Source organism: Mus musculus, chromosome 18, assembly GCF_000001635.26.
Source record: "Mus musculus strain C57BL/6J chromosome 18, GRCm38.p6 C57BL/6J".
NCBI lineage: Eukaryota > Metazoa > Chordata > Mammalia > Rodentia > Muridae > Mus > Mus musculus.
The window spans coordinates 32,805,017-32,822,319 of record NC_000084.6 but is presented as its reverse complement, the minus strand read 5'-3'; the positions used below and the strand labels follow the sequence as shown (position 1 = coordinate 32,822,319).

The window sequence follows — 17,303 nt, the reverse complement described above, 5'->3', positions numbered from 1 at the left end:
TTGCAGTGAGCAATGGACACTAGTCCCTCTTGTTGTCCAGATGTTTCCCCATCTCTCCAGTGCAGTTTTCTTAAGGCATGTGCTTGGTATTGCTGTCCTCAATAACAGGAGTTATCTTCTAATGGTCTCCTCCTCAGAGCACTCCTTTCCTTTGGTACTCTGTCCTATGAACTCTACCAAATGGGTAGAAGTCACTTTTAGGGCAATTGGGTCTAAAGGGATTAAGAAAAATGCTATAATACCTTTTATCATGATTTAGTAAAAGGGAGAATGAATTTGTAGTAAGGCAGAGTTAATACATTTAAAATATCAGGCCTCCACACTTCTATTCAAAGAATTGATGATTGCTGCCTTTTCTAGACCCAGTGGAGTTTTCTTAGGGTGGTGCTTAAAAGCTCTGGGTAAGGAATTTAGAGGAAGATTTTTGAAAGTGTGCCTGTCTTGATTTTACTCAAATCAAAGGAACACTCACTGGCCAATTTGTTAAGGACTACAGACAACTGATTATCCAGTTCCACTCTGAGCTTCTCTGGATATGAGCTCTGTCTTACTTACTTTTGTAACTATGGGTTTAACACAGACTTCACCTCAGGAAAGTTGGCCCACAGTGGGCACTTTGTAACTATTTACTTGGTGCTCATAAGTAGCTCTTTGTTGACAAGTAATGCCCTGATGCGGGACAGTTGAACAGGGTCTGAGGAACCACCTGCAGAGAGAAGGGGGGCGGGGCAAGAAACACAAAAAACGAACAGCAAATCAAAGATTCTGATCAAGCTAACAAATTTTATTTTTCCCAGGCAGGTTTTATACCCACAGAAGCAGGATATGTGGAGGGGGACGATGCAGAATCGCTTTGTTTCTGGGGGAATGCACCTGTTCCAAAAGCAGGATACTGGCTAGGTAAAAAGTTCAGCAGGAGGAACAGAACAGAATGGGTTGCTAGGTACCTGTCCACAAGATCTATAGCTATTTGTTCTTTTTTTTTTTTTTTTTTTTACTTTTTAAAAAAAAAATTTTATTAGGTATTTTCCTCGTTTACATTTCCAATACTATCCCAAAAGTCCCCCATACCCATCCCCCGACTCCCCTACCCACCCACTCCCCCTTTTTGGCTCTGGTGTTCCCCTGTACTGGGGCATATAAAGTTTGCAAGTCCAATGGGCCTCTCTTTCCAGTGATGGCCGACTAGGCCAACTTTTGATACATATGCAGCTAGAGACAAGAGCTCCCGGGTACTGGTTAGTTCATATTGTTGTTCCACCTATAGGGTTGCAGTTCCCTTTAGTTCCTTGGGTACTTTCTCTAGCTCCTCCATTGGGGGCCCTGTGATCCATCCAATAGCTGACTGTGAGCATCCACTTATGTGTTTGCTAGGCCCCGGCATAGTCTCACAGGAGACAGCTATATCTGGGTCCTTTCAGCAAAATCTTGCTAGTGTGTCAAGCGTTTGGAAGCTGATTATGGGATGGATCCCTGGATATGGCAATCACTAGATGGTCCGTCCTTTCGTCCCAGCTTCAAAAAATATGGAACACTTCACGAATTTGCGTGTCATCCTTGCGCAGGGGCCATGCTAATCTTCTCTGTATCGTTCCAATTTTAGTATATGTGCTGCCAAAGTGAGCACAACTATTTGTTCTTAACTGGGGGTAGTACTTTCCTACAAAGGCTTCAACTTTTCCCACAGAAATCTCAACTAAGCTAGTACTTTTCCACTAAGGTCAAGACTTTGTAAGTAAGCACTTATGGCTGACAAGGCAGTTAACATTCAAACAGGGTCGCTCCCAACAAGTAAGACAGGTTTGGGGACACTCAGCTTTTCTTTTCATTAATGGGTTAGTTCTAACCTTCAAAACAGTATTCAAGTGAACATCTCTTCTTAGAGTGTGTGTAGGGTGGAGGAGCAGGTTAGCTGTTTACATCTACTCTTACTTGGCCTGAGCTCTGCAGCCAAGGTTGCCTTTGCTAGCAATGCTCAGAAGATTCTGAGGGCAAGAGGTAGGGTGTTTTACCAGAGGTGTGCAGGAATGAATTTAACACCCACTGTTCATTTTCACCTGTGTTATCTATTCTGAGGTGAAGAAAGATTCACAGTGGGAGGGAGTGACTGGTGCAAATATTTGAAAAAAATGCACTCCAGTCATTTGTCCAAGAGGCAACTACTTATGAAGACCTTTTCTCCTGCAGGGAGGGTTGATACCAGATCAAAGGAAGTGTGGCCCATGGGATGTCGGCTTGAGTGGCGATAAAGATGTAGACAACCGTGATGTCCCTTAGAAAAGTACGCATGAAAATTGCTCAACCAAATTTAAAACGCCATTCATAAGAAACGAACTTGAAAGCCAGGTGTGGTGGCGCACGCCTTTAATCCCAGCACTCGGGAGGCAGAGGAAGGCAGATTTCTGAGTTCGAGGCCAGCCTGGTCTACAGAGTGAGCTCCAGGATAGCCAGGGCTACACAGAGAAACCCTGTCTCAAAAAACCAAACTAACTAACTAACTAAATAAATAAATGAATGAAACAAACTTGAGAATTACTTTATTCAGAAATGTATTCATTACAAAGTAGCATGTATATTTCCAAAAGTGCTCACAAAATAAATTAGAAATTCATTATCTACAACTTTAAATATATATCTCGTAGATGTGCAAGGCTCTTGAGATCTGCTCACGAATTGTACTGTCCTGGGTCTGAACCCTTTGACAGCTGGATTTGCAATATGATCTCAGCAGTTTCTCCCAGATTCCACAATCTTCTTTCAGACCACCTCATCATGGCAGTGACTGCCCGAACTGTCATTTTCTTCTTTGGTAAAATCTTAGCATAGGAATGTTAGAAGAATCATTACAGGTAGAAAAATCCTTGCCTTTTAAACAGGGTTTAGATGCTGTCATTGGTTTTAATTTTTTTTTTCTACTTTCAATTCTCTTCCTACTACAGTTAGGTTTGCCCTAGAGTAAGGTGTGTGCAGGGGAGGTGAGAAAGACTTCTCAGAAGCTGGTCATTAACAGTACAGATATTTCCATTAACGGTCTATTGCTCATTTCCCATTTAAAGCACCTATACTGAAAAAAGCGATATGCCAAAAAATAAGTTAAGAATCCCTTCTGTAATTAAAGAATAAACACCAGTGGTCCTCTAAGTGTCACACCCTTAGTATTCTGTCCACTAAAACCAAGATAGAGATTTTCATAGCAGAAGCTGAAAGCTAATTTTATTCTGGAGATTGCATGAAGGAATACCACAATCTTAGAATTTGTGAGGTTTGATTCAGGCAGATGTTTTGGACTTCTTGTGCCATTTCCTGAGTACCGTCATTTCTCTGTGGAATAAGGGGAAATAGTCAACATTAGTTTTTTTTTTTTTTTTTCTATCTTTAACGGCTGGCTGAGTGGCACTATGTTTCTATTCATATCCCTTCCCCCCAAAATTCCCCAAATACTTGGTCACGGTATGATTGCATGTGCTTCTCCAGAGGAATGCCCTGTCTCTCAGCACCTCCTCCATAAAGCCTCTGCTTTATGGAGTCAGATAGTTCCTTCTGAAACTCTGCAAGGACTTCTAAGTAGGTGTCATTTACTTGGCTCTCACTGCTATTGCATCAAGGGTATTCCCCACAACACTGAGTGCAGCGTTTTCTACATCAGAAACGTTGGATGTCTATTGCATAATTAAATGAGAGAATAAACTTACAGTTTCCTAATCTCCTTGACAAGATAAGTACCCAGAGGCACAAGCTGTCTTCTGGGCCTCAGTATATATCATTCAACAAACCCAGTCTGTTCTTTGAAACTGACGTTTTCTGGCTCACATATCCACCCTACTACTCTGAAGAGGATTGTGGTACAGCTCTTCAAATGGACTGTCCTAGAGTTGTGAGAGACTGAACCTCCCAGGGATAGAATTTCCCAAGTTAAACAATAATCTTCCAGTCTCCTCCTTCATCTTTGGTCTGGGAAGGAGCTAAGATAAATTCCTCCAGGTTCTCCCCTTTTCACACGAAGTGTACAAATTTAATCATGTTTGTCTCCTGAGCCCTGGCTGTTTTGATATTGTGTCTATCTGCACATCTGTTAGGGTTTCTATGAAAAGAAGGCAAAGTCCTGCCAGCTTCTCATATGGCTGCCTACTACTGCTTTTCTCCTGTAAGCTCAGCCTGGGTGACTTTCACTTCCAGGCTGACTGAACTCTAGAAGCCCCAAAACATGATAGTCTTATCTACATTTACACAGAAATAATAGACAAAGTTCACTAAGTTAAGACGTTTACACATGTATCTACATATACTTACATGCATGCACACACAAACATATGTCTGTTTTCTTAAGCATGTCATATGAAGACAAATATTCTACTTCGCTTGCCAAGTGAAATAAATGTTGAGGAAGTATTGTGTGCTAGGCACGGCTCCAAGCGCTTTCACTCATTTGATTCCCACAATAGCCTTGCATAGGATGCTGCACTGTCGTTCTTATTTTTACCAAAGCACCATAGGCTAAGAACTTTATCTTCTCCGAAACTAGAAATTATAGGACTAGGGTTTAAAGTCAGGCACTCTGGAGTGAGTACTTTTAATTCTTCACGTATTCATGTCTAACTGCGTACACAAATACCTTATGAAAAGAGACTGCAATTCCATCCACACAAGCAATGAAGTGGAATGGGGGCGATGAATGTGAAAGTTAAGGAAAAGCACACTATTAAAAAGCAATGTTTACACAGCCAACGAACAGCGAACCTGTAAGGGGCACCAAACCCAGGAATTTTGGAGGTCTGGTTTGTGGGTCTTGGAACTGGGTCTTTTAAACTGTCATGTTTCAGGAGCCAGGAGAACAATCTGCTAACATAGGAGGCTCACTGATCACACCTGAAAACACCGACTCAGATTTACAATCAAAACTCAGACCAAAGAACAACAAAAAAGTAGAACTCCGTAGGTAGTGTTTGGAAGTCTTTGTCAAGGTTAGCTCGACTGACAACCACAACCTGGCTCATTTGCTCCTGAAACGTTAAGATCAGAAAAACAAAACAAAAACAACACCACACTTAAAGCCCCACTTTTATCCAGGGCTTCTTTCTCCCCAGTCATTCATTGCAAAGGCAGGCATTTGATACTTTGGGCTTACCTCAGTTTCAGGGTAGCCTGGGCAGTGGTCATTGAGGGCTTCTCTTGTTCTCCGGGCAAATGTTTTGTCGGGGAGTGAAGGGCAGCCAGGGATAGGATTGAGAGTATAGTACTCGATTTTCAGGAGACAAGCTGGCTGCTCACAAGCGGCACAGTTCAGAGAGAGAGAAAAAAAAAAAAAAACCCGCCAGATATTAAAAATTGAATGAAAGGGACAGGGAAGGGGATGGGGATAGGAGGGAAAGACACCAGGAAGGTGTCTGGTATCAGAATCCAGAGTCAGTTGAGAAGAGGAAAACGGAATCAACCCACAGGAGGGAGGTGCCTGGCAAGAGTAGCCGAGAGCGCCTACTGGAAGGGCTTCCACCCATGCTAGCTCCGCCCATCCTTTGAGGTGGCTGTGAAGAGACCGTGCTGACAGCAGATGCCCTGGGACCCAGGGTCGTGGTGTTTCAACTTCGTTCCTCTGGGTTTCCCACGGGTCTTTCTTCCCGGGACAGAAGGGGATGCCTATTGCAAATTGCTCCGCAAACAGACTTTCTCCTAAACCAGAGAAGTGGAGTCCTAGACTGAGCAGCCCAGATGTTTCCTATCAGCTCAACAGCCAGCATCTTTTGGAGCTCAGCTGCCGCCTGGGAGCTCTTCCCCAGATCCCTTTCCGGATGCGGGCCACCCCGCGGAAAACTAGAGCTGCTGACCACTTTACTCACCTTGCTCTCACAGTCCTCGATTTGCTCGAACTTAGCCTGGAAGAAAGCAAGCTAGGATAAAGATCTGAGTCGGAGGGAACATCATTCCCCAGCCCTTTGCTTCCAGGGTTTAGTTTCCGCTGAGTGACGTGACCCTATATGATGGACAAGGTGGTGAAATATCCAGTTTTCTGCTTTTTCTAGGTTCTCAGAGGAAAGCCTAGCCCCACCCAATCAGGGATTCCTGCACCTGGCACTTAAAGCCCACTTGCAGCAAAGAACGATTATTCTTTGAATGTCTTTATCTGCTTTATAGTCATTCATACCTGCCTCTCTCTCACACTGTACCTAAGAATGTACATTTTCAAAGAAAGAGTTACCACTGTATATTTTTAAACAATTAAAGACTTTCATGTCTCATAACAATATCCTGAAATATCTAAAACACTAGAAAAGCTATGAAACACGGCTTCATGTCTTAGCTGTCCCTCTCCTGAGTTCTTATCTCACAAGGATTCCCATTCTGTACCAAGCAGTAAACCAATATCCATATCTGTTGTCAGCCTCTTCTTGCTTTGTAAAAGCCTTGTGGATACACACATTTTACATGCCAAATGTGTGTGGATACACACATTTAAAATCCCACTTCTAAGAAAGTTTTGGGATAGTTTTTTTCCCCAAATTATTTCCCTTTCTTACAGAGTCAAATTGGAGTTTGTGTGATATTTGCCCCTACTTTATACATACATACATACATACATACATACATACATATGTCAAAAAAAGTATCTTCACTTACCCCTTTCAAATCTCCAGTCAGGTCATGAAAAATTATGTTACAATATATTTTCGTAATTGACGTGAAGTTGCAGTTAGAAAAGTTGTAAGTTAGCCCCATCCGTACTAGTACTTGCAGGATGAAGAGGCTCCTGAGAAGAACTGGAAAGACACACAGTAAGAAAAATTTTCACTGAAACACAGTTCCAACTCTGTTTCCCGTGGAACTGCCCCTCTAAGCGGGGAGAGCCTCCAGACCTGCAAAGACTGTGCTCGGGTATCAGCCCTCACCACCCCTTCCCAGTCCCTGCACAGCCCATAGTCACCCATGCTGTCGCCTGAACGTGGAGTCTTCCTGATCCTCCAGTGTTCTCTGCCTCCATATTTATAACACCTAAACGCCTACGGGCTCTCTTCCCCTAGGCCAATGATTTTCCTTGATGTCATTCTTTCTTTATAGAATTCTAAATTGATGATGTAAAAAAAAAAAAAAAAAAAAAAAAGAAATAAAGCCAGCCAAATCTATGGAATTTTAACTTTAGCAAAATCATCAGGAATTTCCCTCACCTTTTTCCTTTCCTTTTATTTTATTTTATTTTTATTTATTTATTTATTTTTTAGCTCTGCCCTAAACACTTGCTACATGCTTCGATATGCTTTTAGAGATGATACCATGTCATCATTTTGACATCTTTTTCCTACTGGGCAGTTTCTATGACTGATTTTTTTTCTGCTTGGAAAAACACCTTCTAACACCCGCAGTCACTTTAGGGGTTTGCTACTGATGCTGTTCCACCATGCACACCCTGACCATCTATCTCCTTTGTCCAGTTTGAACTGGCAGTGTTCCTCTTCGTGGCTACCGAGAAACGCAGTGTTCCTGTATGACAGATTTTGGAGAATGAATGCAGCCTTGGGATAACGTAACTTTTGTTGAAGGCATTTCACTGGAACCGGGCAGTTGTTGTCAGAATACTGGAAACAGGAACAATGAGAAATTGAAATATATGAGAAAAGGACCAGTTAGTCTCATCTTCAAAAACTCAGAATCAGGGTGAGTGCCTAAGCTTGATTAAAGAAAACTGGTAGCTGGGCGGTGGTGGCGCACGCCTTTAATCCCAGCTCTTGGGACTCAGAGGCAGATGGATTTCTGAGTTCAAGGCCAGCCTGGTCTACAGAGTGACTAAGATTTTTAAAATGATGAAGTCAAGCATCCAGCCGCCCTCGAAACTCATTATTTAGGTCTCAGTGGAGTAAAGATGCCTTACCAGGAGTAGTGGGGGCTCCTAAGGTGTATGGTGCTATGGTGCTGTTGCAGGTCTAAGCCACTAGAGAGAGACCTGTCCACCATGCTCTCCTCCTAGGGGAGGAACAGCTTCTGACCTGTTGAGCTGTGTCAGCTCAGACTCTCAGCCAGTAAATCGTTGGATGGCCCCAGGCATGCGTCCCAGCAGCACGATTGTCAGGGATGGAGAAAGAAGCTGGATGGTGGGTTGGGTTAAGATTTGCGCTCCCCTGGTTGGGGTTTGAAAGGAAGTACAAGATAAAAGTAGCCAAGTGAGTCAGGGATAGCCTGAGAGGATGTCTCGCAGCCTTCTGATTGGAGCAGCGCCAGTACAGTACTGGGAGCAGGAAAGAAAGGCCCAGCTGTTGACACGAACCCAACCCCTACTCTCCTGGAGCTCAGCCAGCTGCCCCAGGCCCTCCTGAGACCCAGTTCACTCTCCCCACTTTTGCGTGTCAGAGCCTGCATCAGTCTCGTCTTCGGGAAGTTCCTAGGAGTCACTGCTCAGAACGATGATGTTGGGTGCTCCACGTGAGTCCCTGAAAATGTCACAGACCACGCTGAGCCAGGGAAGGAGCGAGCACAGGGATTGGTAAATGATTCTATTCGGGGGAAAGCACAGACTGGAGTCAGAGGTGAAGTTTTCCCAGAAGGCCTTCAACAGCTGGAGCAGCACAGCTGGACCCAGTTCTCTGGCATTAGGATGAGGAATAAAAGATTGTAGCGGTGGCAGGAGGCTCAGAAAGTTTCTGCTTTGCTGATGACTTTAGAGACGGACTTTTCTGGAGTCCTGCAAGATTTAAATTTAGGTTATGATACCATGTCTGGATCATGGCGTCTTCCCATCTCTACTTCTTACAGTGATAAGGGAAGATGCCAAAGCCTGATTCATCTGGCGTGACATCAGATATGATTCTGATCAGCAGCTAGATATTGCATAGGCAGAAGCAATGTAGAGATCCAGATGTGGTCACTGAATTGGGATAGTTCCAAGAGACAAAAGAAAGGAAATGGCAGCTGATTTTGCCATCTTCATTCACTTGCCTTCCCCTGTAGGGAACCCACTTCTTTATTGGTAAACACGTGGTCTTTAAAGTCACTTCATGTATATTGCCTCTCCGCCCGAATCTTTTGGGTAGATTCATGTGTTGCAGTGCCCAGGAATAATTGCTGATGGGGGCAAGAATGTCAGACAGCAACAGACAACCTGTCCCCTGACCCCCATAAGTTTTGGCTTGGCACCCATTGGGGTGCACCCAGCCTACCTGCCATTTTTGGTTTCTCCTTTAAAGTGTGTCTATAGTTTATGTATGTGTAGGTAAATCTGAGGCAGGCATGGGGCCCCCTTCAGGGATTTTTAGAAGGCATCTCTTTGCTAAGCACATCACCTACACCATAGCATCCAGCTACCTTACTGGTAATGATGTGACATCTTAAGTCATTTCAATTATATTGACTTTTGGTAGACTCAGTTACTTTAAGATTCTCACTCATCACTCCCATGTTGACTTCAAGTCTTCTTTCTAACCTTATCTCCTTTATTTACCCAGGCTTCCCTCCAACAGTATTCTAAGTTAATACACTCTGAAATTTTCCCAAACTTGCCTCTTCCAAACCTTGTTATGGGATTTTGATCACAGAGATGCAGAAACCAAGGCTTTTTTTAAGGAAAGACTACTTTTAATTGTGATAACACGGATGAATTGAGTCCTGAGCCCAATAATCCAGAACCCTTTCAGGATTTTTGTATCTTTGTCTCCCATATGCGGTACCTTCTTAAGTCACTGGTTACACTAAATCCAGGGTGGGATTCTAAATGTGAAGGGAGGAGAAGGGAGAGTCTCTAAGAGAGCTGCAGTGGAGTGTCATGCATATTCCAGGGTTGGGGAACTGCAGGAGAGATGTCACATACCCTCAAGGGATCAGCCTGTGTAGCTATTCATATTTTCCTTTGACTCCTTCCACACTCTCACTTTCTTAGGTGTTGATTTGAGTTGCGCAGTGCTCGTCCTATTTGTACAGTGGGGTTTTCATTAATGATGTTTAATTACATCATATTTCTCTCTCTCTCTCTCTCTCTCTCTCTCTCTCCATCCATCCCTCCTTCTCTCCCCCCCCCCCCTCTTCAATCCCCCCCCCGGCATGTTCTGTAATAACTGATTTGTCCAGTAATCATTAACTCTGCTCTGAAGCATTTATGTGAATATAATAACGTCGAAGTGCCCCCCCCCAAAAAAAATACAAAACAAGGAAGCAATCAGGCAAACAAAACCTACTGAAGATAAGAACGGAATCAAGGGACAAGGAAGTGTGAGCAGGTACAGGGAGGACATAGAGAAATCATTATTAGAACTGGGGAAAAAGACAACTGAGACAACGGAGTAATTCAGGTTTCAAACCACTGAAAGGCAGTGCAGACGACAGCAAGGTCTGCAGCTTATTCACACGAGAAGGGGAAACTGAGTTTCCTCAGATCTACTGATATCCGGAAAGCCACGGCAGGGATGTCTCCCACTGAAACAAGCTTGCTACGGAGATTTCTTTTGGTAGCTCACTGCTGCCACCTTCTTGGAATCTACTTAGGCTTACCTGGAGCAACCACTGGGCCAAGGTATATTTTTGGAAATTCCTGTGGGCTGAAGAGCTTCCTGGTTTTATCTTAATCCAAATACTTAATGCTGAAGGAATGAACAGTATCTACATGTGCAGTTTGGGAAATCCTAGGTTGGATTAAGACTGGGACACCTTCTCTTTGGTAGGAAATAGAAGTGATGTCATTGGAGCTGTGTGACTACTCAGGGAGTTTGGTAATTTTCTTACCCAGGGAGACCAGAAGATGACCCATGCTGTAACCATCCTTTTTCCCACTTTCACTAGAAAAACATTCACTTGCTTTCTTAATTTTTATTTCTTATATTAATGATAGTTCTCATTCTTTGTGCTTTGTTTACTTCTCCCTCCTCTTTCTCCTTCTAGAAAGATATATTTGACATAGTGTCTCACTCTTTATCCCAGGCTGGCCTCCTGGTTGTGGGGATTCTCCTGTCACATCCTTGAAAGTACTGGGATGACCGGAATGAACTACATGTCTGATTTTCTCCCTCTTCCTAAATTTACTTCTTTACCTTGCTTCTTTAATTGGTCCTGAACTTCATTTTTCTTTTCTCTCATCTTTCTCTTCTCTCTTTTCTTGCTTTTTTTTGGGGGGGGGGGTTGGTTTTTTTTTTTTTCAAGACAGGGTTTCTCTGTGTAGCCCTGGCTGTCCTGGAACTCACTCTGTAGACTAGGCTGGCCTTGAACTCAGAAATCCGCCTGCCTCTGCCTCCCAGGTGCTGGGATTAAAGGTGTGCGCCACCACTGCCCGGCACTCTTCCCTCTTTTCAAACCTCTTTTTTTCTTTTCTTTTTCAAGTGGTTCTTCCCCAGGTTATCCTCAATTGGGTAGCTTCCTGGGACAAATCACCATACTTAGCTTGTCCAGTGTACTTAAAGCAGTCAGTCCGTTCTTCAAACAAAACTCAGTTTAAGTTTGAGACAGCCAAATTTCTATGGAAACTCTGCTTTATTGTTAAGCCACATTAAATTATAGAAATCACAAACTTCAAAATGGGAGTGATAGCAGACAGATTTTTATTGAAGAAATGGGTGGAGAGTCCCTTCTTTGTAGTAAGAAATGTTGACGACAGACAACAACCTTAGTTTGGTAGAGTTTTATGTTTAACAGTAGACCTTTCCTGGAAGAATGGTTCTCTTTGTGTTCTGGAAGTAAGGTAAAGTGTGTGTGTGTGTGTGTGTGTGTGTGTGTGTATGATCTTCAGTTGCTAGTTACATAATCATAATCACTTTGCCTCCTGGTGTTCATTCATGCACAAGTGAAAGGACACCGCTTTCTTAAGTGAGCATTCTTTTTTAAAAAGTGTATTTATTTTTATTTTATGTGTGTAGATGATTTGCCTGCATGCATGTATGTGTAGCATCCATGTTCTTTGTGCCACAGACATCAGAAGAGGATGTTGGCTCCCCTGGAACTGATGTGATTTTTGTAAGCTGTCATGTGTGTGTTGGGAACTGAACCCAAGTCCTCTGCAAGAGCAGTGCCTGTGTGCTCTTAATTGCTGAACCATTGCTTCAACCCCTTGTTTCATTGTTTATATTCTTTTTGATTAGTCCCAATTTGGCATAGTGACCAGGTAATACGCTATAGGCTGTGTGGTTTGTGATGACTGTGACGACTGTCCACTTTGCTCACTTATTTGTAGTATACATGATGTTCAGATTGCTTTATTGGCCTGAGCCATTGAATTCACAAAGTCCCTCTAGACTCTTTAGGATATGGAAGACTAGAAGGTGAAATGAGAAACTTTCTGTGGCCAATGTAACAAAATCCTTTCCTTTGATTTCCACATCAAGACTGCTGATAAAGCTCATAATCTGCCCAGCTGAGACATGTTGGAGGATGTTTTGACTCAGAGCAGGGAGACACACAACACATTCATGAAAACTTAATGCTTGTAAACTTGTGATACTTGTGAAACTCTGTATGGTTTCACTTTCAGCTAGCAGGGGAATCGAGGCCTTGTCTCTCTTCATGATTGCTTGTACGGTGTAGAAGAGGACATTAGCAGAGAAAAGAAGGTTTCAGGAGACCGTAGGAGCGAAGCCGACTTAAAATGCTCCAGAAGAGTTATAGATGAATGTAGATACTTTGCAGATATAGTTATGATGTAGAGCTTGCATTTTTCCTCTGTGTAAATTCTCTCTGACCTTTGCCATCCTGATTTGTACCCTGGGCACATGACCAATAGGCTCTCTTGACCTCTCACTTCTGATTGAATGCGCCCAAAGAGACATATTAGGAGGAGATGAAAGAGAAGAATGAGAGCAAACTGCGGAGCTGTCTTCTCTCCCTCCTTCTTTTGGACAGCCACAGATGGGATACTTTCATCCACTGAAGCACAGGTTATTCATCTTGGGACTGACAGAGTCTGTAAACAGTCTATCCTTTTGTCTCTTTTGATTTAGGGTTGATTGTCACTCCATATTTTTTCTCTTGGTGCACACTACTATCTCAACTGTCAGTTTGGCTGTTCCAGACACATTGGCCTGAAGTAATTTATAAATGAATCTTCTCTTTATTTTCAAAAATGAAACCATTTCAATGATAAATTAAGTGGTCATTATCGATTTCTTTCCTTATACCCTTTGTAGATGGTCAATTTATCAACACATATTACAGTTACAAATGTAGAGTATGCTCTTTGTTTCCCATGGGCTCCTGATTTACTCAGTTAACTACCAGAGTGACAAGTGTGTCATTATATGAAGTTAAATTCTAATAATTTATTGTTACACTATTTGTATTACTACAGTTCTGAAACCTTGCAAAGGAGACAGTGGCCACTAATCTTAGTCTAATATGTAGATCTTGACTCCCATGAAAGATGCGTTATGAGAAATTCTGCCAACTTTCCATTTTTTTGTTTTTTTTTGTTTTGTTTTTGTTTGTTTGTTTGTTTTGAGACAGGGTTTCTCTGTGTAGCCCTGGCTGTCCTGAAACTCACTTTGTAGAACAGGCTGGCCTCAAACTCAGAAATCCACCTACCTCCCAAGTGCTGGGATTAAAGGCATGCGCCACCACCGCCCGGCTCCAACTTTCCATTTTTAAGTGACCTTTCCTCATATGTGGCAACACATATCAGGATTTTCAAGAAAATCATCAATCTACTAAACTCTGTTGTGTAATCTCCTAATAGTTTCATCTGATTTTTATGCTCAAAGGTTTTAAGAGCAGTGACTGTTAGGAGAATCACATGGCTGCTGGTGCCTTCTTTCTCTTGCAGTGTGTCTGACTCTCTTCAGGATTCTTCCCTGCACTGAATTCTAATATTCCCAGGAGTAGTCTGTGCTCTTAAGCAATCACTTCAAGAATTTCTTCTCTCAATGGAAATTGGTGATGGTAGTGTAGGCATCTTTTGGTCAGCCTGGAGACCTTGGACAGGAAAGGTTCCCCGAAGTCTATGAGAGTGACCCTGGCTGAGACTCCTAGCAGCTGAGGATATGGAGACTAAAGTAGCACCCTCCTGTAACCAGGCAGGACTTCCAGCGAAGGGAGGGGGACACCAACCCACCCACAAAACCTTTGACTCCAAATTTGTCCTTCCTACAAGATGTACAGAGATAAAGAAGGAACAGATGCTGAAGGAATGGCCAATCAATGTCTTGGGAACCATCCCATGGGAGAGAGCCGGCCTCTGACACTATGCTTACAGACAGAAGCCTAGCATAACTGTCTTCAAAGAGGTTTCACCCAGCAGCTGATGCAAACAGATGTGGAGACCCACGGCCAAATATTAGGCAGAGTTTGGAGAGTCTTATGGGAGAGTGGAAGATAGAATTGAGGGAGCCAGAGGGGTCAAGGACACCACAAGAAGACCTACAGAGTCAACTAACTTGGGCCCATGGAGGCTCACAGAGACTGAACCCACCAACTAAAGAGCATGCAGTATCTGGACCTAGACCCCCCTACACATGTGTGGCAAATAAGCAGCTTGGTCTTCACATGGGTCCCTTAACAATTGGAATGGAGCCATCTCTGACTCTGTTGCCTGGCTTTGGGTCCCCTTTCCCTAGCTGGGTTGCCTTGTGTTTCAATGGGAAAGGATGCACTTAGTCCTGGTGTCACTCCATATGCCATGGGGAGGGCTTCCCCTTCTCTGAGGAGAAAGGGAGAGTGTGGGGGAGGGAGGGGTTTGTGAGGGTAAGACTAAGAGGAGAGGAGGGTGGGATAGTAGAGAAGTATATTATCAAAATAAGTGGCATTTTTTTTTTCTAAAAGCAGAGAGGAGAGCTACAATTGAAAGTAAAGTGAATAAAGAAATTAATTAATGGAAACAAAGAAAATATTACAAATGAACCAGAAAAAATTCTCTCAAGTAGAATAATAATCCATAATAATCCTCTGTGTGTTTGTGTGTGTCCGTCCATCTGTCCTGAAAGTAGATTACATTTTCTGAGATCCCAGGCAGAGCTTCTGAGAAAGTTAGTTATTTCTCTGAATTTGATGTATAAAATTTTCTGGCACATATAAACATTAATATGTATACATAATATCTTTACAAAGAAGCATAAGAGAATTTTAAGCTGTATTTTATGAACAATTACTTAATGTTTTAAATATTTATTTATTTATTTATTTATTTAATATATGTGAGTACACTGTCACAGTCAGATCCCATTACAGATGGTTGTGAGCCACCATGTGGTTGTTGGGAATTGAGCTCAGAACCTCCAGAAGAGCAGTCAGTGCTCTTAACTTCTGAGCTATCTCTCCAGCCCCAGTTACATATTTTTATTAATTTTTGAAAGTGTACAAAACAGTGAGTCTCATTTTGCCATCTTTGCATATATACTTTATAACATTTTGGGTATCTAAAAATTTACATGTGTGGAGATAATAAGCATCAAGCTCAATGCTGGACTAAAATTTGACTTTTCATTCAGATGTAATCCTTTAAGAAATAAAATGGAACAATGCCAAAGATATAATGTTTTTTAAAGTGGAACCTAGATAGTATATAACAATGTTACCCTCTGATATGGCCTAAGTGTGAAATGTCCACAATAGTTTCTTTTACTTAAACACTGGATCCCCTCTCTGTGTTGCAAGGTGTTTTTGTTTGCTTGTTTGTTTCTTCACAGGTTTAGGTTTTGATTTGTTTTTTTGAGAAAGGGTTTGTTTGTGTAGCTCTGGCTGTCCTGGAACTCACTCTGTAGATCAGGCTGACCTTGAACTCACAGAGGTCCACTTGCTTTTTCCTCCTGAGTACTGGGATTAAAGGTGTGTGCTACTACGGCTCAGCGTGCTGTTTTACTTTTTAAGATTTATTTTAATTATGTATACTTGTGTCTCTGTCCGTGCAAATGTGCAATGAGCGCTGGTACCCAGTGGTGTCAGAGAGAGAGAGAGAGAGAGAGAGAGAGAGAGAGAGAGAGAGAGAGAGAGAGAGAGATTCCCTTATAGCTAGAGTTACCCATGTAGGTGCTGCTGGAGCCTGAACTTAGGTTCTATGCAAGAACAATATATACTTTTTTTTTTTGACAAAATTCTCTCACATGTACCCTTGGCTGGCCTGCAATTCACCATGTAGACAGGATTGGATTTGAACTCATAGGGATCTGCCTGCCTTTGTCTCTGTGTCGCACATAATAGGATTAAAGATTACCACCACCATCCTGAGGTAGAGTACATACTTTTTAAAAATTAATTATTTTATTTATTTATATCCCAAATGTTGCCCCCTCCCAGTGCCCCTCCCAGAGTTTTTCACTCCATCCCCCCCTCCTTCGCCTCTGAGAGGGCGCCCACCCCCTCTGGCATCCCCTTTCCCTGGTGCATCAAGTCTCTATAGGATTAGGTGCATCCTCTCCCACTGAGGCCAGGCAAAGCAGTCCTCTGCTAGGTATGTAGAGGGTGTGTGTGTGTGGGGGGGGGGTCAGACCAGCTGGTAAATGATCTTTGGTTGATGGCTTAGTCTCTAGGAACACCTATGGGGTTGCCATCCCCTTCAGCTCCTTCAGCCCTTCCAACTCTTCCATAGGGGTCCCCAACTTCAGTCCAGTGGTTGGCTGTAAGTATCTGGGGGTGGGTGTAGGTGTTGGGGGGAGAACCTCTACAAAGTTACAGAGACCTAGGATATGAGAGGTTCTCAATGAGGGTGACCTTAGCTGAAATATCCAACAGTGGGGAGATGGAACCTGAAGAGACCACCTCCAGGAGTTATACATGGCCTCCATTGGAGGGATGGGGACATCAACCTACCTTCAAATTTTGTGAGCCAGAATTGTTCCTGTCTAAAAGAAATGCAGGGACAAAAATGGAGCATAGACTGAAGGAATGGCCCACTAATGACTGGCCCAACATGGGATCTATCCCATGGGCAGGAACCAAACCTTGACACTATTACTGATGCTATGTTGTGCTTGCAGACAGGAACCTAGTATAGCTGTCCTGAGAGGCTCTATCAGCAGCTGACTGAGACAGATGCAGATACTTACAGGCAAGCATTGGACTGAGTATGTATTCTCAATCTCTGAGATGTTTCTCTAGCTCTTCTGTGGTGGTGCGTTAGCATGTTGAGGAAACTTGGGGAGGCAGGCCTGCCTGGAGGAAGTGGTTCTGGGAATAGGACTTGAGGTTTATACTCAGCCACTGTTTCAAGTCCATTTCTTGCTTTCAGAGCATGCCCCAAGTTCCCACCAAATGAACAGAGACCCCCAGTTCTGTTTCCTTGGCCAGGAAATTGTGAACTAAAGTAAATACATATTTCTCCCTCAAATTATTTATCAGCTATTTGGATATAGCAAAACAAACAATAACCTAACATCACATGCATGAAAATAGCATGTAAATGGGTCAGACAAAATTAGGCC

The 17,303-nt window shown here is 42.9% G+C and overlaps 1 protein-coding gene, 1 long non-coding RNA gene and 1 other non-coding gene across 4 annotated transcripts in view; 1 reads left to right on the top strand and 2 right to left on the bottom strand.

The window, feature by feature from the left end:
• Positions 1-17,303, top strand: part of 4930455D15Rik (RIKEN cDNA 4930455D15 gene) — a 173,646-nt gene that overhangs the window by 14,968 nt on the left and 141,375 nt on the right. The window lies entirely within an intron of this gene.
• Gm26378 lies at positions 1,521-1,627 on the bottom strand. The gene has a single exon (XR_003952700.1). It is a non-coding gene; the product is annotated as a U6 spliceosomal RNA (small nuclear RNA).
• Positions 2,521-6,937, bottom strand: Tslp (thymic stromal lymphopoietin). Of its 2 annotated transcripts, NM_021367.2 has the most exons (5): positions 6,917-6,937; positions 6,613-6,752; positions 5,835-5,870; positions 5,126-5,260; positions 2,521-3,321 (listed from the first exon to the last, which is right to left on the bottom strand). In NM_021367.2, exons 1-5 carry the CDS (start codon positions 6,918-6,920, stop codon positions 3,214-3,216), a joined length of 423 nt encoding a protein of 140 aa, NP_067342.1. In that variant the 5' UTR covers positions 6,921-6,937; the 3' UTR covers positions 2,521-3,213. The 2 variants fall into 2 exon arrangements, 1 of the variants encoding a protein (NP_067342.1); NR_033206.1 differs by lacking the exons at positions 5,835-5,870; positions 6,613-6,752; positions 6,917-6,937 and having other exon boundaries at positions 5,126-5,460.

What these genes read in the sequence shown, in the direction of transcription:
- Tslp (NM_021367.2), bottom strand. An exon ending in TGACTGGAGATTTGAAAGGG is followed by an intron (nt 5,871 to 6,612) that starts GTAAGTGAAGAT and finishes GCTTTCTTCCAG; the next exon opens with GCTAAGTTCGAGCAAATCGA. An exon ending in TCGAGGACTGTGAGAGCAAG is followed by an intron (nt 5,261 to 5,834) that starts GTGAGTAAAGTG and finishes GCTTGTGAGCAG; the next exon opens with CCAGCTTGTCTCCTGAAAAT.